Source organism: Schistocerca serialis, chromosome 4, assembly GCF_023864345.2.
Source record: "Schistocerca serialis cubense isolate TAMUIC-IGC-003099 chromosome 4, iqSchSeri2.2, whole genome shotgun sequence".
NCBI lineage: Eukaryota > Metazoa > Arthropoda > Insecta > Orthoptera > Acrididae > Schistocerca > Schistocerca serialis.
Window position 1 is genome coordinate 753321345 of NC_064641.1, and position 24298 is coordinate 753345642.

At 37.3% G+C, this 24298-nt stretch overlaps 1 protein-coding gene across 1 annotated transcript in view; it reads right to left on the reverse strand.

The window, feature by feature from the left end:
- Positions 1-547: 547 nt before the first annotated feature.
- The window catches only part of LOC126473296 (pre-rRNA-processing protein TSR1 homolog), an 86501-nt gene continuing 62750 nt past the window's right edge, over positions 548-24298 (reverse strand). The window contains exons 9-12 of the mRNA XM_050100264.1: positions 19311-19574; positions 14501-14611; positions 3790-3997; positions 548-737 (exon numbers count right to left, since the gene is read on the reverse strand). Coding sequence (XP_049956221.1) covers positions 565-737; positions 3790-3997; positions 14501-14611; positions 19311-19574 — 756 coding nt within the window. The 3' untranslated portion in view covers positions 548-564. The remainder of the gene's footprint in view (positions 738-3789; positions 3998-14500; positions 14612-19310; positions 19575-24298) is intronic.

Sequence of the window (24298 nt, forward strand, 5' to 3'; positions counted from 1 at the left end):
AATCACAAAGTTACCTTCTTCTGTCATATATTTTTCTGTCTTTTGCTTCACTATGACTGTCATTTTGAAACATTTAATGAACTTGTGGTAAGTGGTCCACCTTCTGGAGCTATTACTCAGTCTCCTGTTATTACATTATCAACATACTCTTACATATGTCGTGGAACCACCAACATTATCAGTGCAGATCAAGCAATACTGTATGCTTTCAGTTGACAACCAAACTTATCGGTAATAAGTTCCATACATACACTCACAGTGGGCAATAACCTGCACTTCTTTCTTCATTCACATCTGCTATACAACGATGTTCTCTGTGCTTGTCAGAAACTCACTGTTAGTGTATCTATAACAAAGAACTGTATTTGTGTGTTTCAGCATAAGGTAGAGGTGATCAAAAATTCCGCTAAACTGGCAAAGCTGCCTGCCCAACAGGTTCTAAGACTGTGTCTCCTGAGATACACACAATACTGTCTCCTTTCAAAGAAAATGACCAAACAAATGACTCAGCCATATTTTGCCAATAAATAAACATTTATACTCAAGATGGGTAATATAAAATCTTTAATCTACTTCATCCACAGACATTAAGTCTGAATAATTGTACAAGGAATGCGGCACTCTCACATATGGGTCATAAGTCCATTTTGGAAACACACGTTTATACAAATTCATGAGAACAGTATCCTGTGATTTAAGCTGGCCATCGAAGACACACTTCATATGTCCATGAGTACCTGGAAATAACAAAAAGCTCGATTATCAAATAATATTTATTGTTTATAATATTTATGAAGATAAAAAACAAACTTTAAATTTAATTTCTTCATCAGATACTAAATGGAGGTGGTACGCATGGAGGATATAGAAAAATTTAAGTATTTACTCTTTGCTTGTAGACTAACTGACATTTTCCAATTGAAGTATTGGGTGCATCAAACAATTTTATAAGCAAATAGGTTAAACAACATAATTTCTACATAATAATTTATATCATTTTATAATACTGAGGCCCAATTACAATAATTATCACTAAAATATGTGGCTTTGGTCATCTAAACGCAGCTATGCACACAGCACGTATCTCTAGTCATGGGATTTTGGGGTCTACCCAGCGAGAAGACGACCAGATGTCCTCAACATTGTCATCATCAAGGGAATCAACCACAATAGTGTGGTCAGCATGCATGCAGCACTCTCCCTGGACCATGTGCCAGTCATCTTGATCACAAACACTAACATCCTGCCAGCAAATCACTGTGGCCTAGATCTCTGAGGAAATGGACATGTTCATGGCAAATTTCACACCAGTGGACGATCCCGCTGACAATGACCATATGAGGCTTGTGGCAGAATGTCTCACTGCTTTCCTCAGCCATCGCGCAGAAGACAACGCAATACGGCCCATTACCATTGAGTAAGTGCAGCTTCAACATCACTGCTGTAACAGCAAGAAAGCATATGGACAAGCCATCAATACTAACCAACTGCTGAAATAACTAACAGCCGACCATCTGCAGTCTTAAATCAGGTGCTGCTTAGCAGTGAATTTCCAACATGCTGGAAACATGCTGAGATAGTTGAACTTCCGAAGCCAGGCAAAGACACCAGCCTGGCAAGGAATTACTACCCCATCAGCCTACTACCAACACTGTCGAAAATCTTTGAGCAGCTATACCTGATGCACCTGCTGACTCGCCTAGAAGCAGAAGCCATACTCCCTGATGAGGAGTTTGGTTTTCATCGGCAATACTCATCAACAGACCAGCTACTGTGCCTAACAGAGGAAGTGTTCACAGCAGTTGACCGACATGAGTATTTGATGATCTTCTGCTCAATGTGTCACGTGCCTTTGATTGATTGTGGCCTGACTGTCTCCTGTACAAGCTACTCATGCTGCGAATACCTGTGTCGCACATGAGTCTCCTCCAGAGTTATCTTGGAGGAAAGTCGTTTCACGACGGGGCAGGGAATTTTCCATGGAGTACTGAAAACTTACAGGAGTATCTCAAGGGCTGGTCATCGGCTCAGTACTTTACTCCCTGTACACAAGCCGTGACTCCCTTACAACTTGGGCCATGAAGTGGAGGCTGGTTTACAACGATGAGAAGAGTCAGGTGCTGATCACTGCTCATTGGCACATCAGTCCAAACATGCCCACAGACTCGGTGAGGAGTGACCCTGTACCATGAGGTGCTACAGCAAAGTAATTTGGCGTCACATTAGACAGGAAGCTAACATGGCGACAACATGTTGAGAACATCACAGGAAAAGCACTGGGCAGAATGAGGTTGCTCTACCCAGTACTAAGCCCCACCACCATGCTGCCAGAACATGCCGGTCTCATGCTGTACAAAGTCACCATACGACCACTACTAGAATATGTGGCAGTTGTATGGGGCAATACAGGTGACAGCAACCACAAGAGACTTCGAACGTTCCAGGATAGAGCACTCCAGATGGCATTCTATCTTCCAAGGTACTTCCCCACCGAGAAGCTGCATCACATCACTGACATCAAGATGTTGAGAGACAGGACCTACGATGTGGCAGCCACCTCCTACAAAAGCACTGAGACATATGGGAGCTCAACTGCAAACCACACTGGCACATATCACCTTGACGGCCAGACATGCTGTGCAGATGATTCACCACAGTACAGCCAAATAAGTAACAGTTCCACGAAGCAGGAACAGTATAAACAATCAGTAGCTTCCACACTAACAAATAGCCACAACCAACAGGAACAAAAGCAAGAGGCTTTTATAAACTACAACAATTGCAAGAAGAAACAACCTGGCAGTTTCTTCCAACATAATGAGAATAATGAGAGAGAGAGAGAGAGAGAGAGAGAGAGAGAGAGAGAGAGAGAGAGAGAGAGAGAGAGGGGGGGGGGAGGGGGGGGGAGGGGGGGGGAGGGGGGGAGGGAGATATGGTAATGTGTCATGCACATAATGAATTGTGCATGACTTAGAGATCCGACTCTTCTTTCCTTCTTCCTCTTTTCTCTCCTCTGCACCCCTACATTTTTCCTATTCTGTTATAAGCTACAATGAAGAAAATTATATCCAGACATTATTTTACAAAGCTTGACACATTACCTGTAAAGACTGTTTCACTAATTGGGAACCAACAGCTTTCACTGTCTGTTGACATTTCATATTTTTGAAAGATGCTGATCAACAAATATGTTACTGACGTTTCTTGTTTTGGAAAAACAGAATGACAAAAGATTAAGGTTTAATGTCACAGACAAAATATGATCATTAGTAACAGAACGCAAATGCAGAACACACTGATGGGCAGAAATGTGACCAGACTTTTTCACAATGTAACATCCTGTCATTTCGCTTAAGCAATCTAGGGATATCAATGAATCTTGATGGTCAGATAGGTGGCGGGATTTTAACTTTGCTTCTCAAATACAAGTGCTGTGAGAAACAATGAACCCCTACCTCAGTTTTGAATTGAATTTTTATAAGGGAAAGGAATATTATACTAATGAATTTTTCAGAATGGAGACAAATAAGGAATGTGGTAACTATCTGGAAACGAACCCCCCCCCCCCCTTTCCGCATACACACAACAGTCACTGAAAGGGTATGAAGAAATGAAGAAAGAAAAGTTCTAAAGATGAAGCTTGGACAGCACTGAAGTTCTGTAACTTTCTTATTTCACAGGTAGGTGTGACAGAATACAAGCATTTCCAGTCCTAGTATATGTTTAATGTGCCACGCTCACCTTAGACTAATATCTCATTTATGAATTATTTTTCGTTTTCAGACTTACCTAGAGGCTCTTTGATATGTCCTCGCCGACCATATTTTGTATGAAGCTCGACAGGCTTAAACCAGTTTATATCTTCTCTGTTAAAAAACATATACCTCACGACTGCAGACCTCTTGTTCACCTTGATTGGATGTCCACTAAGGACAATTCTTTTCACAACAATCCTATCGGGATTTATGGACAACACACTACCAATTCCAACAAGCATCTGAAAAATATCATTACACATACACTGAAACAAATAATCAGATACAACTTTACTGTGTTTTCATATCCATATTTGTTAATGTGAGGGTGTACTTTTGCATAAGTATCTATGGAGCTAACACTTGGTTCAAGAATCATAAAAGAAGGTTGTATACATGGAAGAAGCCTAGAGAAACTGGAAGGTGTCAGATAGATTATATAATGGTAAGACGGAGATTTAGGAACCGGGTTTTAAATTGTAAGACATTTCCAGGGGCAGATGTGGACTCTGACCACAATCTATTGGTTATGAACTGTAGATTAAAACTGAAGAAACTGCAAAAAGGTGGGAATTTAACAAGATGGGACCTGGATAAACTAAAAGAACCAGAGGTTGTAGAGAGTTTCAGGGAGAGAATTAGGGAACGATTGACAAGAATGGGGAAAGAAATCCAGTAGAAGAAGAATGGGTAGCTTTGAGAGATGAAATAGTGAAAGCAGCAGAGGGTCAAGTAGGTAAAAAGACGAGGGCTAATAGAAATCCTTGGGTAACAGAAGAAATATTGAATTTAATTGATGAAAGGAGAAAATATAAAAATGCAGTAAATGAAGCAGGCAAAGAGGAATAAAAACATCTCAAAAATGAGATCAACAGGAAGTGCAAAATGGCTAAGCAGGGTTGGCTACAGGACAAATGTAAGGATGTAGAAGCATGTATCATGAGGGGTAAGATAGATACTGCCTACAGGAAAATTAAAGAGACCTTTGGAGAAAAAAGAACCACTTGCATGAATATCAAGAGCTCAGATGGAAACTCAGTTCTAAGCAAAGAAGGGAAAGCAGAAAGGTGGAAGGAATTTATAGAGGATCTACACAAGGGTGATGTTCTTGACGACAATATTATGAAAATTGAAGAGGAGGTAGAAGATGATATGGGAGATATGATACTAATTGAAGAGTTTGACAGAGCACTGAAAGACCTAAGTTGAAACAAGGCCCCGGGAGTAGACAACATTATATTAGAACTACTGATAGCCTTGGGAGAGCCAGCAATGACAAAACTCTATCATCTCATGAGCAAGATGTATGAGACAGGCGAATTACCCTCAGACTTCAAGAATAATATAATAATTCCAATCCCAAAGAAAGCAGGTGTTGACAGATGTGAAAATTACCGAACTATCAGTTTAATAAGTCACAGCTGCAAAATACTAACACGAATTCTTTACAGATGAATGGAAAAACTGGTAGAAGCCGACCGTCGTGAAAATCAGTTTGGATTCCGTAGAAATGTTGGAACACATGAGGCAATACTGACCCTACTACTTATCTTAGAGAATAGATAGAGGGAAGGCAAGCCTACCTTTCTAGCATTTGTAGACTTAGAGAAAGCTTTTGACAATGTTGACTGGAATACTCTCTTTCAAATCCTAAAGGTGGCAGGGGTAAAATACAGGGAGCAAAAGGCTATTTACAATTTGTACAGAAACCAGATGGCAGTTATAAGAGTTGAGGGGCATGAAAGGGAAGCAGTGGTTGGGAAGGGAGTGAGACAGGGTTGTAGCCTATCCCGATGTTATTCAATCTGTATATTGAGCAAGCAGTAAAGGAAACAAAAGAAAAATTCGGAGTAGGTATTAAAATCCATGGAGAAGAAATAAAAACTTTGAGGTTTTCCGATGACATTGTAATTCTGTCAGAGACAGCAAAGAACTTGGAAGAGCAGTTGAACGAAATGGACAGTGCCTTGAAAGGAGAATATAAGATGAGCATCAACAAAAGCAAAATGAGGATAATGGAATGTAGTCGAATTAAGTCGCGTGATACTGAGGGAATTAGATTAGGAAATGAGACGCTTAAAGTAGTAAAGGAGTTTTGCTATTTGGGGAGCAAAATAACTGATGATGATCGAAATAGAGAAGATATAAAATGTAGACTGGCAATGGCAAGGAAAGCGTTCCTGAAGAAGAGAAATTTGTTAACATTGAGTATTGATTTAAGTGTCAGGATGTCGTTTCTGAAAGTATTTGTATGGACTGTGGCCATGTATAGGAGTGAAACATGGACGATAAATAGTTTGGACAAGAAGAGAATAGAAGTTTTCGAAATGTGGTGCTACAGAAGAATGCTGAAGATTAGATGGGTAGATCACATAACTAATGAGGAGGTACTGAACAAAACTGGGGAGAAGAGGGGTTTGTGGCACAACTTGACTAGAAGAAGGGATCGGCTGGTAGGGCATATTCTGAGGCATCAAGGGATCACCAATTTAGTATTGGAGGGCAGCGTGGAGGGTAAAAATTGTAGAGGGAGACCAAGAGATGAATACACTACACAGATTCAAAAGGATGTAGGTTGCAGTAGGTACTGGGAGATGATGAAGCTTGCACAGGATAGAGTAGCATGGAGAGCTGCATCAAACCAGTCTCTGGACTGAAGACCCCAACAACAACAACAACAACAACAACAACAACAACCTATGGAGACAGATTTTAATTTATTACACGATACTCAAATTTCAAGTATAAAGCAATGGAAACAAAAGAAACTTATTTTCAATAGTATAACACACATTTAAATAAAACAATGAAAAGAACAATGTCATTCATATCAGTACAAACACAGAATATTAACATCCCATCTAAGAAATGAAACAAGAACAATAAAACACTCTACCTAAGAATAGAAACAAGAACAATATAACACCCAGTCTAAGAATAGAAACAAGAACAATCTCCATGGATTGAGGATTGATAAGTAGACTTCAGTTTAGGACATTGCTTCAGAAACTGGCCGGTATATATAAGGCTAGGAAGCATTGAATGGGAAAGAAATAATTTAAAAATTAGTGACATTGAGACCAGTTGATATGAACTGCTTTGAGGATGGCTGTGTGTTCACAGAATAAATCAGCATTTGTAAATATGTTCGCCTCATGTCACAAAACTGGAAGAGGAGAGGGGAAGGTGATACGCAGGAAGTTGGAATCTGATCCACCTGTTATGTTTTCGGCACCCAAGAATAACTAACATTTTCACTCTTTCATTCTATATCTAATGCAGATGCATTCGTAATAGGTAATGTATACAGGAGCGTAAAATTGATATTTGCATTAAGTCTCATTTAAACTTATAGTTATTTGTTTATATTTGTCTACCTGATTACTATGATGCATTTGATTTTACTTGCAGCCTGAGTTATTAAAAATTACAGCTAACCGAAGTTACGATAATGTCATACAACGGCAAAATACCGTGAGCAAAAAAGCCGTAGAGGAGGTATTGTTACTAATCATTCAAAAGCAGACATTTCTGACTTTCCAAGAACATATTTGGAATTATCTGAAATCAATTAACTTATGCAATAATTGACATAAAAAAAAAATCAGGATCCTCAAAATTTTAATCACCTATTTTGCTTAAATGAGTGTAGTATTGCCACTATAACTTTGCTGATGCATTTTTTTTCTGAATCAGACAATACCTCTTACTAATTAATTCAGTAATTAAGATTTGAAATAATTTAGGCTCATACAATACTTATTTAGAAATGGATGCCAACTAAACAGGGGATTTCAGATGACACGTAATAATAATGTTCCATGTAGTTTTATGAATTACTTACCTGAAACATTTTTCATAAACCATATGTGCAATATAGTAAAATCTAAACTAGCCAAATTTCAAAGCATTAAGTATTTTCATAAATCACATGTGCTTACATTTGTCTTTAAATAGCCACCCTTGGCCAAAATTGGCAGTCTGCACCTGGAGGTCATACCAATAATACATTATGTCAGTTCATGAAAAAGTCGGCAAATGGCCAGCACACTGATAACATCATTATGTCGTTCCATGTAAAACTCTGCTGCCACTATTTTTATGTGCAACAGATATGTCGCCTAATGTAAAGTGTCTCCAATTGTGAAATATCTTTGCTCCGTAACACCTTGTGTGAAACAGTAAATGTAATTTCAGAGTGCATATATCACATCACTATTAACTGGACAGTATTATTAATGCTGATGATCTTACTAAAAATTATTTGTGTGCACTGTTAATTTCAAGTGTCCATCTCTGTACATTATGCCATTGTGAACTTTAACCAATACTGTGATGCTGTTTAATGATTGCGTGATTCCTCTTCTGCATGTATATGCAAAGGAAGAGAGATGTGTCCTTTTACCTGTATAAACTGTGAATTGTAAAGCTGGAACTGGCCATCAACTATGGCATAGTGGCAAATAAAATACAATGAACCACCTTTAAAAATTATTTTTGGCCAATGTACATCTCTTGGCATTCTCCCTAAAAACATCAATTTCCAGGATTTTTTTTTTTCCAGTACAGCAAGATATGAAAATTCAAGTTTCATCAAAGTTGGGCGCAACATCAAACAATAGGTAAGCATTCTGTCACAGAGAGATGCCATAGCATGTGTCACAGTAATGTTAACGCTCCCAGATTATTTCACTCTGTTGTAATCTGTCCACAGTTATGACAGACGGTAACAGAGTGACATGTCAGAACTCAAACCTGGTCACCGTTATTTAGTTATCCATTAGTGAACCGATTATCAACTTAGAGAAACGTGGCACAAATTTTACTTATAAAAATGAATTCCTTAAGTTATGGATCTAGATGATGAAAACAGATCATGAAGCCAGAACAGATGAAGTGCTGAATGTTCGTTTACTCCAGCATATGTACTCTATGTCTGCCTCTCCATGATGAAAGGCACTGCTGAGTGAAATGAGAATAGATGTTTATTTTGCCCTCAGATGACTGATCAAGTATTCAGCAGCAAACAAACCAGATACATGGAAAATGTTGTTGAAGAGAGAGATGGTGTCAATGGTGACTAGCAAGCCATGTGCTGGGCTTCAGAAAGGATAAGGACTAAATGAGCCACAATATGGTTTGTGTACCTCACATACAGATGAAACTTTTGAGCAACTGGATGCAGATAATAATCAAACAAAATAGAGAATATTCAGTGGGTGCTTACAAGAAACCAACAACTGCATAGTTATGATTGTTAAGGTTATGGATACTTAAACTATGATAACAATATGGAGTATTTTGTCAACTTTTATTGTGATAGTTATGCACTATGTACATTACCAGAAACATTGCAGTGATTATCAGTGCAGCAATTGTAACACATGATTGTGAAAAATGGCAGTTATTTTAGAAACTGCTTCTCTTGGTCATTTAGAATATTATAAGTTGAATTTGGTTCCTAGAGTACTGAAATCTGAAACCTAACACTACATAATGAAGGAATTATCCGAATGGGATGGGAACTGGTAGACGTGAAATGATTACAACTCCACAAAAACTGGATGATTTATTCAAGACAAAGAGCTCACAAATTTGGAAAGTCAATAACACATTGGTCAATGTCTGGCCCTTATGCAAGCAGTTATTCATCTTAGCATCAGTTGATAAAGTTTTTGGGTATCCTCCTGATGGATACCATGCCAAATTCTGTCCAATTGGCACATCTGGGCATCAAAATCCCGAGCTTGTTGGAGGGCCCTGCCCATAATGTTCCAAACGTTCTCAGTTGGGGAGCTCTCTGGTGACCTTGGTGGTCAAACTAGGCTTTGGTAACCATAAAGACAAGCAGACAGGCATTACCTTGCTGAAATGTAAGCCCAGATTGGCTTGTCATGACAATCAATAAAAAATGGGGAGTGGAATATTGTTGATACAATGCTGTGCTGTAGGGGAGTCACAGATGACAACCAACGGGATCCCACTATGAAAAGAAATGCCACCCCAGACTCCTCATTGTCAGGTCATATGATGGGCAACTGTCAGGTTCGTACCCCAAAGCTATCTGGAGTGTCTCCAGACACATCTTTGCTGGTCACTGGGGACCAATTTGAAGCAGAACTCATCACTGAAAAGAATTCCTCTCCAGCCAATGAGATTCTCAGCTGAAGACTGGAATAGAAGGGAGAACCAATAGAGGTACTCAAGGTACCCTCCGCCACACACCGTCAGGTGGCTTGCGGAGTATGGATGTTGATGTAGATGTAGATGATATGCCTGAAGGTGCCCCAGACAGTGGTGGGGCATGTATCTGACTGCTGCTCACCGTACAACCTGACAACCAGGAGTGATGGTCTAGGATGCCATTTCATTTCATTTCACAGCATCACCCCTTTTGTTGTCATTCATGCCACCCTTGCAGCACAGCAGTATATCGACAATATTCGATGCCCCATTTTGTTGTCTTTTTATGTTTCAGCAAGACAATGCCCACCTGAACATAGCGAGTTTCTACTGTTTTTCTTCATGCCAAACCCTACCTTGGCCATACTGGTCATCAGATCTCTTCCCAATTGAGAACATTTGGAGCGTTATGGGCAGCAAACTCCAACTATCTCAGGATTTTTATGATCTAATGCACTAGTTGGACAGAATTTGGCATGATATCCCTCAGGAGAACACCCAACAAATCTATCAATTAATGCCCAGTCAAATAACTGCTTACATAAAGGCCAGTGGTGGACCAACACATTATGGACTTCATAAATTTTGAAGCTCTTTCTCTTGAATAAATCATCCCATTTTTCTGAAAGTGTACTCATTTGTCTGTCTGTTCCACGTACATCATATCTCTCAATTTCCATCCAACTTGGATAACTCCTTCGTAGTGCATCATTTTTATATCTTCGAGTGTACATTTCTATTAAAAAAAATTAAAATAAAAGTGTGCAATTTCAAGGTCTAAAATTATTAATCTGGTATTCAACGTAAAAATCAAGATTAAGAACATTGTGTCCAGAGCTTTGGTACCTTCATGTGAAACAAATTTGCAGTCTAAACCAAAAAGAATGGAGAGAGCTTTTTATAAATGCAAGAAGTATGGAACCGTCTATCATTAAAAAAAATCCAATTTTCACTATGCAATAATTAATGAATCTGTAACTGTGGGTGATACAATTCCTAACATCATACGTGACATATTACCACAGAAAGTTTCAGTTATCAACAAACGGGCTCCAAAAATCTAAAGCATGAATAGTTCACTGAAGTTCAGTAACCCCCAACAAAACAATTATGATTAATAACTCAATACTTAATTTCAAGTTGAAAAAATATGTTCACACAGTGCGAACCTGAACTCCATCAACAGAACCTGAACTCCATCAACAAAATTTCGGAGGTTGTTGAGGGATATTTTCTGACTCTCTTAATATAACGGAACTGTGGCCTCCAGGTATTGCTCCGAAAACATCTGCCCAACAGGCCAAATGTCAGCAGTATATGGTGTGTTTCTTATCTAGAAACAAACTTCTACCTTTTATTCACATCATTTGCTATTGTTGTATTTGGAGCCTATAAAAAAATACATATGAGTTACTCAAACCATTGTTTCCCGTTCATGGTAGATGGCACTATAATCGACAAATATCAAGTGTGCCTGTTTTTGTAATTACAAACCGAACATTTGATTCTACATTTCATTTATGTTGTAAATGTAAACCTTTGTGTTCTAATAGTTGATTTTTATGTTTGAAATTTACTTTAGTGTTGCAAATTTGACTGTACAATCCAGTATTGTCAGTCATTTTAATGTCTGTTTCGAAACACAGTTTAGTGTGATCCAGGAACAATGACGTGGATATAATAGTTTTCTGTTCCCATAATGATGCTTGATACTGGTGATTCCCCTTGCCTCTCACCATATAGATGTTTGATTTTGTCGAGTCAATTCACATTGCTGTTCCTGGTCACACTAAATGTAGTTTCTAACCAATCTCTGAAACAGCTAACCGTACTGTATAATCAAATTTACTGAAGTAAATTTCAAACATAAGCATTAACCATTAGAACACAAAGGTTTATATCTGCATCGTAAATGAAATGTAAAATAAAATGTGTCGGTTTGTAATAGTAAAAATTGGCACACTCGATATTTGTTGATTACTATGTGATCTACCACGAATGGGAAACAATGTTTTGAGTAAACTGTATATATTTTCTGATGTAGAATTTGAATATGCTATAAAAATAGGAAACACACCTGGCCCTTCCCACGAAGGAGGGGTATTAGGAGGTGGACAGCTGTAGCACACACATATGTCCTCTTTACTAATACTAACTTTTCATTTATAAATTTTTTTGTATGATGCATCATTTCTGAGATATTTAGTTGTCTCAAGTTAAAACAAACACTAAAATGTTACACTGTTGTTTCTTTCTTATAATTTCAATGTTGGTCTTTCTTACAAGGCATGAAAATTCAAAACTGTTGAGAGACCAAAGTTGTTGTCATGCTCTTTAGTACGAAGAATGATTTGATGCACCTCTCCATGCTACTCTATCCCGTGGAGGCCTCTTCATCTCTGAGTAATTACTGCAACTTACAACCCTCTGAATCTGCTTACTGTATTCATCTCTTGGTCTCCCTCTATGATTTTTACCCTCCACACTTTCCTCCAGTACTAAATTGGTGATCCCTTCATGTCTCAGAATGTGTCCTACCTAAGAATCCCTTCTTCTAGTCAGGCTGTGCAACAAAGTTCTTTTCCACCAATTCGATTCAGTAGCTTCTCATCAGTTGGGTAGATCAGGTAACTAATCTCCGGAATTCTTCTGTAGCACCACACTTCAAAAGCTTCTAATCTCTTCTTTCCTAAATTGTTTATCATCCATGTTTCACTTCCATACATGGATACCTTCAGAAGAGACTTCCTGACACCTAAATCTATACTTGATGTTAATAAATTTCTCTTCTTCAGAAATGATTTTCTTGAAATTGCCATATCCTCTCTACTTCATCCATCATCAGTCACTTTGCTCCCCAAATAGCAAAATTCATCTGCTGCTTTGTGTCTCATTTCCTAATCTAACTCCCTGAGCATCACCTGATTAATTCAACTTCATTCCATTATCCTCATTTTTACTTTTGTTGATGTTCATCTTATATCCTCCTTTCAAGACACTGTCCATTCCGTTCAACTGCTCTTCCAAGTCCTCTGCTGTCTCTGACAGAATTACAATGTCACTGGCAAACCTCGATGTTTTTACTTCTTCTCTCTGGATTTTAATTCCTACTCCTAATTTTTCTTTTGTTTCTTTTACTGCTTGCTCAGTATACAGATTGAATAACATCCAGGACAACCTATAAGTGTATCTCACTCCCTTCTCAACCACTGCTTCCCTTGCATGCCCCTTGACTCTTACGACTGCCAACTGGTTTCTGCATGAACTGTAAACAGCCTTTCACTCCCTGTATTTTACCGCTGCCACCAGTAGAATTTGAATGAAAGCATCCCAGACAACACTGTCAAAAGCTTTCTCTAAGTCTACAAATGCTCTAAATGTAAGTTTGCCTTTCCTTAACCTATCTTCCAAGATAAGTTACATAGTCAGTATTGCCTCTCATGTTCCTAATTTTCTCCAGCATGCAAACTGATCTTCACCAATGTCTGCTTCCACCAGTTTTTCCATTCTTCTGTAAAGAATTCATGTTAGTATTTTGCAACTGTCACTTATTTAATTGAAAGTTTGGTAATTTTCACTTCTGTCAGCACCAGCTTTCTTTGGTATTGGAATTATTACACTCTTCTTGAACTCTGAGGGTATTTCACCATCTCATACATCTTGCTCACCAGATGGAAGACTTTTGTCATGGCTGGCTCTCCTAAGGTGATCAGTAGTTCTAATGAAAGTCGTCTACTCCTGGGGCCTTGTTTTGACTTAGATCTTCCAGAGCTGTGTCAAATTCCTCACGCAGTATCATACCTCCCCATCTCCATTGACGTCCTCTTCCATTTCCATAAAGTTGCCCGCAAGTACATCTCCCTTGTATAGACCCTCTATATACTCCTTCAACCTTTCTGCTTTCCCTTCTTTGTTTAGGACTGGTTTAATTTTCTTTTTTCTAAATGTCTCTTTAATTTTCCCATAGGCAGTGTCTATCTTGCCACTAGTGATATATGCTTCTAAATCCTTATATTTGTTCTCTAGCCATTCCTGCTAAGCCATTTTGCACTTCCTGTCAATCTCATTTTTTAGACATTTGTATTTCCTTTCACCTGCATTATTTGCTGCAGTTTTATATTTTCTCCTTTTATCAATTAAATTCGATATCTCCTGTGTTGTCCAAGGATTTCTCTCTTCTTCTTACCTTGTGATCCTCTGCTGACTTCACTATTTCATCTCGCAAAGCTACCCATTCTTCTTCTACTGTATTCCTTTCCCCTGTCCTTGTCAATTGTCCCCTAATACTTCCTCTGAAACACACTACAACCTCTGGTTCTTTCAGTTTCTAGAGGTCCCACCTACTTAAATTCCCACCTTTTTGCAGTTTCTTCAGTTTTAATTTACATTTCATAAGCAATTAATTATGGTCACAGTCCACATCTGCTCCTGGAAATTTAGTACAATTTCCGCCAATATCCAAACAAAATTTAATAAGTAATTTAATTCTAAGTAAAATGTGACATTTTCTTAAACTTTATGATAGTATGCAAGGTACCTGGCACAGTTACTTATATACTTACTTGAGTTCCCTGTTTTGTTTCCTTAAAAGCAAGTACAGGACATGGCGGAAATATGATGGGTGCGTACATACTCGCAACCACAGTGGTATCTGGTTGGAAGAAGCGCTCATACTGGAACAAGACAGAATATTGCAAATATATGTGAATTTTAATGTATTTATTTTATGTGTAATGATGAGAGTCATAATGTCCTCTCTTGCATTTAACAAGTCATCTTTCATAATAATCTCTATGCTTAAAAGTACCACACAGCACACCAAAACTATAAACTGTCTGATAAGTGAGCAGTAAATGTCCAGCTCTGGGGAAGAGAACATGAGGGACATCCAGCACAAATTCAGGTGTATTGTACGGCATGTGTTGGAGAGACTGGTGCCACAGAAGATACTGACTGGGAAGAACCATTCAAGGTTCAATAACAATATTAGGATGCTACTACGCTACGAAAACAAAGAGAGAGCTGGCAAATAAAAGTTGAACAGAGTAAACAAAAATGTAAGGACAATTATGTGAGATTTCTGCAATGATTGCAACAACAAGATCTTACTTGCTCAGTTGTCAGAAACCCCTGAAAAGATTTGGTTCTATGAAAACACAGCAAAGGGAACAATATCACTTATCAAAATGCTCACTGAATATAATGGTGCTGAAATGGAAGATGATAAAATGAAGAGTGGAATATTAAATTCTGTCATCTAAAACTATTTTAATAATTAACTTCACAGTGCATTTCTTACATTCAAATATTGAACAAAGACAAAAATTACAGTACAGAAACAAGTGAGGAGGAGGTGGCTTCTATTGCGTCTCTCTCCCAAGAATAATCAACTGTCCTCCAGCGTTTTGGTGGACACTGATAATTTCAGTTTTGCAATGAGTACATGGAGCTAGACCAAACAAATACTGTTTATTACACATTTCATGCAACTCCCAGTGTCAAGGAAAAATGTCAATTTGTTTCTCACTACAAACACAATGTTTTCTGAAGTAGCATCTCATTTGCCCATTCAACAGAACGACTCCAAAATAGTCTAGTTGAGCAGAATCTGTTTAAGGTGACTCCACCTATAAAATACAAAAACAAAACAGTAAATCACTGAAATCAATTTCTTATAATATTATGGAACATCCATTGTGCTTGTATACAATGACTATAGTGTTGGCAGAACAATTCCTATGTAGGAATTAACATAATCTAGAATGAATCTTTCACTAGGCAGCAAGATATTTGCTGGTTTGAATCTTTCTGGTAGATTAAAACTCTTTGCGGAACCAGGACACAAATCCAGAACTTTGGCTTTCGGGGGAAATGCTCCTACAAACTGGTCACTACTCATGATCCGCCCTCACAGCTTCAATTCCATGACTACCTCTCTCCTACATTCCAAGCTTCAAAACTGCGCACACTCCACTGCTAAGTGGAAGACTCATTTACGACGCCTGTGCTATCCTGTCTTCTGGGAGTGCCGGTCCAGAAAAGTATGCAGAAGTGTTTCTGTTAAGTTTTGAAAATGCAAGAGAGGTACTGGCAGAATTGAACCTACAACAACAGGTGTTGGATTTTCGCTAGGTAGCCCAGATGCCAAGAGCATTCACTGTATAAGGCTAGGTCCCAGGTTAGTATACCCAGACCAGCACACCATTTTAACTTGCCAGAAAGCTTCAATCAGCACGAAATCATTTTAAGCACATTCTGGACATTTGTGCTGACACATTTGTTGATACTTTAAGGTGTATGTAAATTATTATCTCATCTGCTGTTTTAAAACAGGCTTTATTTTTCACTACCAATAGCGTTAATTGAATATCATTGAGTGCAAGTGCTTTGGAACTTGTAGCATGAAATTGGAGGGAGGAGATTAGTGTCTAACATCCTGTTGACACTGAGGTTGTTAGAGATGGAACACAAGCTCGGATTGTGGAAGGATGAAGGAGGAACGCAGCCATGCCTTTTCAAAGGAACCATTCCTGTATTTGCTTTTAGTGATTTAGAGAAATAACAGAAAACCTAAATCAGGATGGCCAGATACGGGTTTGAACCATTGTCCTCCTCAATGCAAATGCAGTGTGCTAACCATTGTGACACCTCACTCGGTAGCATGAAACCGTTTTGATGTGTGTCAAAACACTTAATGAGGTCCCAGGCATTTGTCACTTGTGATATTCAAATGAACACAACCAGCAGTGAAAATTAAGATCATTTTTTTTAAGCAGTGGCTGAGGTGGTGGTGTACCTACACCTTAAAAACTCAAGCAAAATCATTTATGTAAGTACCACTCACATCTAACAATTTAATCTGTTCACTCATGAGATCCAGAAGGCAGCAGGTAGCAGAACTCAAATTGAAGATGTCTTCCTTGATTGTCAGAAAGCCTCAGATACTGTTCCATACCACTGCCTCATAAACAAAATACAGTGAAACCCCACTTTTATGCTTTTCAGAGGACTTTAAAAAAATGGTGTAAAATGCGGGAAAATGTAAAATGTGGGAAATAACATTTTAAGCTGTAAAAGCTACGTATAGGATACCCACCTTGCACTTTATGTATGTGCGAGTAATAGGCATCAAAATACTCTTGTCAGGCACTTGTTTACTAATACAGGCTTATTATTATCTAATAAGAATTGCTGATATAATGGGAACTGATAAGTGGGAAGCAGAAACGTTTGATTCAATTTCATACGTCATAACCAATGTTTTTGGAATGCCTGCAGCTGTCATTCAGTATTGAAATAATGAAACACTGCAACACTTACATATTGTTTCATGCTTAGCACAGTGTGTTTCAAGACTTTTTTCTCGATATCAAGTGCAAATATTTACATAAGTATTTTTTGTGGTGTTTCCATGTGTGTTGTCCTGCGTCTCTTGAAGTGTAGTCGTCTTTTTGAGGTTACCCGGTACTGTGCCGCCTCAGTTATGTAGAAAACCACACACATGCAAATTATCACTCATTTTTTTCTGTGTAACATCACAAAAAACACATTTGTAAATATTCCACTTAACAACAAGAATAGATTCTCGGAACACATTTTGCTCAGCCTGAAAATATATGTAATTCGCGCTGTGTTTAAACCGAAAACATTTGAGCAATGCAAGCTGAATGAAGGTGTCAACATGCGCTACAAGTGGCCAAAAGATGAAGCTTGCTAAACATGGTTTGACAGAGATGTGATGATGATTGTAACAATCACAAAACTGTGCATGAACTGTACAGAGTGTTTGGAAATGGTTTTGATTGGTCATGATATCTTTATTTGAACAAACAGTTACTCCTATCAGCCACCACACAGAGTAGAGTTTGGTATTGGTACCAGTTTAAATCCGCTGAGTAGAGCATGCTGGTGTCAAGAAACTTGGCCATATAATGTATGTAAACATTACTTGATGTCCAACATCATGCCAATGACATTTTACGTAAATTTTTTCTCCACAAACATTTTTTCATAAAGTGTAAATCACGGGAAAATTATGTATTGAATATAATAGAGGGAAACATTCCACGTGGGAAAAATATATATAAAAACAGAGATGCTGTAACTTACCAAATGAGAAAGACTTGGTATGTTGATAGAGACAATAAAGACACACACAAACACACACACAAATTTCAAGCTTTGGCAACCCAAGGCTTCCCTCTCCTTCCCTCTTTCCTGATGAAACAACCTTGGGTTGCGAAAGCTTGAAATTTGTGTGTGTGTATGTGTGTTTTTTTATTGCCTCCATCAACATACCAACACTTTTTCGTTTGAAAATTATGTATTTGTTGACATAAAATTGGGTGCGAATTAACACTGTGGACACATGAAATTTGATGGGAGCAATAAAAATGTCATTAACTGCAGGAAAACATTAATTGCAGGAACGTAAAAGTGGGGTTATACTGTACGTACATATGTTATCACAACAGATATGTGACAGCGATGATGACCTCACAGCAAACAGAACTCAATTCGAGATAACCGAGAGACTGGTTCCGTATTAGATTTATGATATGATGGAGAGAAAATTGCTTAATGCCAGAGTATGTAAGTGCCAAACTGCAACTGCCACAGCCAAATTGTGACACCCAGCCAGTCCTAGGATATTTCTGGAGTTAATATGAGAGCAAACTCATCTAAAGTATGTGACAGAAATGATACAGTAAAGAGTTTGACAGCCTCGATGAGTTCTTAGGTAACATTTCTCTGCTCTGTAACAGAGTACACACTGCAATCTAGTGTGTGTTTTCCTAAAACTAAGTGCAATACAGAGACTCAGATCAGACATCTGCCTTTTGCAAGAAGAGCACTATAAACTGAGATATTAGTACGCCTCTTAGAATTTCAACTTGTCGCTTGTTACCATACAAACCATACAATGTGTAGCTTGGCGGCTATGGAGGAAAACAAAGCATGGACAGCACAGTTCATAGTATACAAGTAGTGAGAGCTAGAGACCAAGTTTCAAGTCCCATTCCAGCACACAATATTAATGTGCCGCAGGAATGAACTTTTTTTTCGTTCAACTTAAGAAGATCAAGCATGATAAAGCCTAATGATGAAGTATACTGTTGAGCAGGGTGCTGAATATTTACTACTCATTCCCCATTGCCAGATGCACCTACACAACATTAAATCAAATCCAGCAACTGTCAAGACTATTACATTCTTCTCTGCAATTTTAAATTTCTTTATATGTGTAATTTTAGTCAGCCTAAAATGACAAAAACTGACACAAAACATAACAGCACTTTCTTATACTGCTGTTGGGAGCAAATGGTTTTATCATACATGAAATAACAGAACTTATTACTCCAAAAATCTCACCTTGTGCTTGGTACCATTAGTGTGTTGGCTGAATATCGGACATGCTTTGAAACGACGGTAGCCACAATGGATTATGAGTTGCTCCTTTGACTTTATAGGTAACTGGCCACCCAGAGTATTTGGTCGCTTTAACACTACATTTAGCAGTGACATTTTTTGTTCATGTGGCAACAATCCAAAAATAGTCAATGGGTCAGAGGATTTATGGGATTCAACGAAATGCCGTGGAACATTCTTCACATGTACAGTTATGTACCATCCAACCTTCAACAGAAAGGAAATATGTTTAAATATTTCTCAACATGATCCTTTTTGCAAAAATACAAGAGAATATATACGACAGAATTCTTGCACTGGTACGTTTTCATTTGCTGAATGGTTATAGAACCATTTCTGAAGTAGGATTTATTTGCAAATATAAATATCTAAGACAGAAGCTATGATTGTGCATAAGGAGGGCTACATCATAATATATTTTAAATTACTTGAATTATGTAAAACAGATTAGAAAATTTGAATCAATGAAAAACTTACCATTGATATAATACTTCATGTAGCTGGAGAGATTTTAAAATTTTGTGCTGGTTTGGATTAACAACTGTAGATGAGCAAATTACAGTAAACCTTACAAATAGTGCAGCAAGATTCGTACTGAATTATTTTACACAGAAATGCTATCATCATCTCTCCCTATTTCACACTTTATTGCCCATAGAAACGAGATTACATTATTATATGGAGAAGTTCACTTCCTGAATTTTCCAAAATCAAGCAAATTCTCGAAGTAGTTAATTCCAGTTCAGTTTAAAAAAAGTAAATAATTATGAATAATGCCAACAATATGATTATGTTATCAATGCCTTGACTTGTTTACAACAATATTTAGTTTAGTCAGTCAGTTGTGTATTCTGTAGATTACATTCACAACTGTTGTGACGTGGAACATATTAACTGAACATATACTTTTAAAAAGAAAGAAAAATATTTACATGGCTATATGCTTTCTTTATAAATGAATTATTATGTATATTAATGAATTAATATATTGCATAAAAGAAGCACTGTCATGTATTTTATTTTCATGGACAGATTGTCTAAGAGTTTTACAACTGCATATTTCATCTTATTCAGTGATGAAGTTCCATTTGCTAAATGATAAGCACACCATTTTTCTTTTTAGTGTTGTTCTTCAAAATATCTTTATTACTTTCAAACTCAGATGTATTGTTGACAATATTCCATAAGACATAATTAAAATATGCAAAATATGTTAGCTTACAGATTTCCATATTCACAAAGTTGATGCTTATTTTACGGCAAAAGTAACCAAATCTTAGGTTTCAGCATGTTTACTATATGCTTTTTCCAGTTTAAGTTATCATCACAATGCACACTTAAGAATTTAGATATTTGCAGCCTTTTATTATTTCTTGTTGGTATACTCCGTTAATAGTAGGTGGGATATTCAAAAAAATACAAAAGCTGATATATTCAACTATAATTTAAAATTGTGTGCCTAGTAACATATTATAGATCATCTCATCATTTCAGTTTGTGAAATACGACAGTCTGCAACATTTCATACAAATACTAACATCATTTTATGTACTTGCAACAGAATCATCAAATGCTGAAACAATAAATACACCTAGCAGCAAAGCACTGTATTTGTAATGTCAGTAAACTAATCATTTTGATTTTCTAGCCGAACTTATATAATTATACTAAATGTATCTTTTTGATTTTCATTCACTTTCTGTTTTAAAAAAAATGCAACAAGTGAAGTACCCTTCTTATTAAACTTTTATCTTGCGACTGTCTTCATGTAATAGGGTATATATGTGGACATGAAAAAGAATTTCCAGTTTTTGCCAGATTGCCTGTTTAAAATTACACTTTTTCCCAGGTGTAAATGCATCATACCGTTGGTGATTTTTTCTCTGTTAAGTAACAGTACACGGATCCTGGAAGCTGTAAAACTTATCAGTCCTTTGAAAGGTGAAGGTTCTATACCTAGCACTTTAGGAAATGAAACCCAGAAAAAAACAATGTATTTTGGAAAGATCTTTGAAGCGTGGCAAAACTTAAACTGCACATTTTTATATTATGGAAGTATAAACTGAAGTTCCATCAAATGATATCGCTGGCTAATGACAGCAGATATTCAGAGCACAGTGTGCTGAATGATATTATTTTTTTCATTCTTTTCTTATCTATAAGCTACATGTACAGTGAATGAGTTACAGGTAAATTAAAGAGTTGTTTTATGGTAAGGATAATGTTTTGATACATCGTTAAATACCTGTATGACACAAAGTAAGAAATACACTCTTCAGTTTATTAATTCCTGTATCTTCACCCCTTTTGTTTCGAGAAGTGGTAGCGTACGGACATATGCTTGGATCCATCATCCCAGCATTGTTAAAAATGTGAATTTCAACTGTTCATTAAAAGTGTTATAAAAAGTAATTGGAAAAGCAAAATTTATTCTCATGGTTAAGAGGTCAACTCCTATCTGTTCGTCTTTTCACTCACCACCGAGATCCTGCATCAAGAGGTTCGGTGTAGACAAGAAGAATTTATGCAGTATCTGGAGGAGTGTTCCTTGACCTTGAATATATTGATATTAAAGGTCTGCTGATATTGGTTTCACTTAAAGGCTGATATTGGTTTCACTTAAAGTTCACCCAGGATTGTGCACAGATTCATAAATTACCTTCAAATTTCTTTCAACTATTCTTTCCAATCAATTTTTCCAATTATTCAAGCAATTATTAATCAGTTTCCATCATGCCACGTACCTATTCAACTGAAAACGTGATGTAGTCGGCTAATAGTAACATCGTTGTTAAGTAACGCGAACACACAAATAGGAAAAGTTAATGGGAAGGGCATAGCCAAGATTTTGACAAAGGGGATGGTGGTTCGATTTGTTAAAGACAATCTTACAGAAAGGCATGTTTTTAATTTATTCTGTAAATTTCCATAAAGAACAAAAACCAATTTATTCAAAAATGAACTCTGAGCTTTCACCAAGTGGGGATATAATCTTGTCACTTATGAGAACTGTATTTTGGCAAACCACTAAGAAGCAGTCATGTTCCAATCTTGCTTCACCCTCCAAGGTCATTTTGCACTCTTCTTTAAGTATGGTTTTGAGCTGAGGAAACAACCAGGGGCAGATGGGAACTAACTTTTTGGGAAACCTTCATTATTACTGAAAGGACTTTTGAAATAAAGAGATCTCTGTTTGACAGAGAAGGTAGAACAAATTTTGGTGGTGAAAATGCAAAGGATCTGGAATTATTCAACCTTACATTTTCCCAAATTTCCTAATTTACTTATGCATCTGCAACATCTTGCAAATGTAAGAAAGATCATTTTCTGCATGAAAGAAGGTCCCAGCAGACAAATGCAAAAGCCTAAGCCAGAAGTCCCCAAAGAGGAGCTCGGTTTGCCTTTGATGCAGCTCTTTTCATTTAAGCAGAATTGCTGATCTCTAATGGAACTGAAATATGTTATGAAGGAAAGGAATTCAGAAAGAACTGGCTTTGGCCTACAGCACCAAGCTGACCCTGCCACTTCCCCCTAAATTGAGAAGCAGCCTGCTGAAAAAACTCTTTTACAAATGAACAAACTATAGAATGTGCTGTCATCACATACCTCTTCCGCTCTTCACAAATCCTTCCCCATCCTTCTGGATTGGAATTGGTTTTCACAACTGAGTTACCACCTGTGATCAGATTGGATGGTACTTAGCAATATAAATGCAACCATGGCCGTTTGGGTGATAGTTTGTTGACCAATGCGATTTTTGGGTAATGCAGACAAATCAAAGTGTACTTTTATACACTGATTTTAATTTAATGTTATCTGTAATGATATTTATTGCTCTGCTGCCTCGTGAAATACTGAAACATTTCAGCCCAAAAGTCCTACCAGCCTCCAATTAATGACTCCAGTGTTCACATTAAACTGCTAATAGATAGGTAATTAGGCTATTGCAGTAGTGATACATATTTTTAACTTGCCAAAGCCAGTCCCTCTCTTCTTTCTTGGTACAAACTTATGCATAAACTATCGCTTAAATCTCTAGCTGGCCTTGCTGACTAATGGTAGCGTGTAGATATTCATCTATGTTACTACAAGCAACCAGCTCATGTATAATTTGATTTAGGTGATGGGGAGGGGGGTCTGGACCCACTGTACAGCTACAAGGAAAGCTAAGCTTTCACATATAATATTGGTCTTTTTTGCGTGTGTTCCCTTTCAGATACATCAAACACAAATGTGCCAGCAAAATTTTAAATAATGACATAAATGGCTGGTCTTATGGCCCCAAAATTTTTCTAAGTAGCTGGTCCTCAGCTTTAAGTTTTGAATGAAAGTCTAATGCTGTGTGTGATTTAAGAAACACATCACAGTTTCTTACACGTAACAATTTACCTTGCGTGAACGGAAATTTACTTTGAAAGTAACACTCAAGCCTCCATTCGCAATATTTTCCTCTGAGCTGTTAGAAATGTTAAAAGTTGGGACATCAAGATCATCAAAACAAGGCCCATGAGAAAGACGCATCAAAAGCAGTTCCTTGTTACTAAGTACTGCACAGTCTTTGACACATTTTGCTGTCAACAGACACTTGTGTGTGCACTGTGATTCATTGTTTGTTTCATTGCTGCAGTATTATTCTGCAGCAGTGGCTAGAGTAAAATTCTTTGTTGGCATATCAGCTTCTACCAATCAAAATTACAAAAATTTAACTGAAAACTAAAACTATGAAAAATTTCAGAAATTGTAAAAAATTCCTGGATTTTTCCCAGATTTCCCAGTTGTCTCAGGCTGTATGCACCCTGAGTAAGGATGCATTTCCTTGTCCTCTGTAATTTTAGTTATAACAATGACTTTATTTATGTTCATTTATATTTTTATTTAGAGCCAACTGGTCCATATTCCTTTACTAATTACGTATACAGAGTTTGTTTACC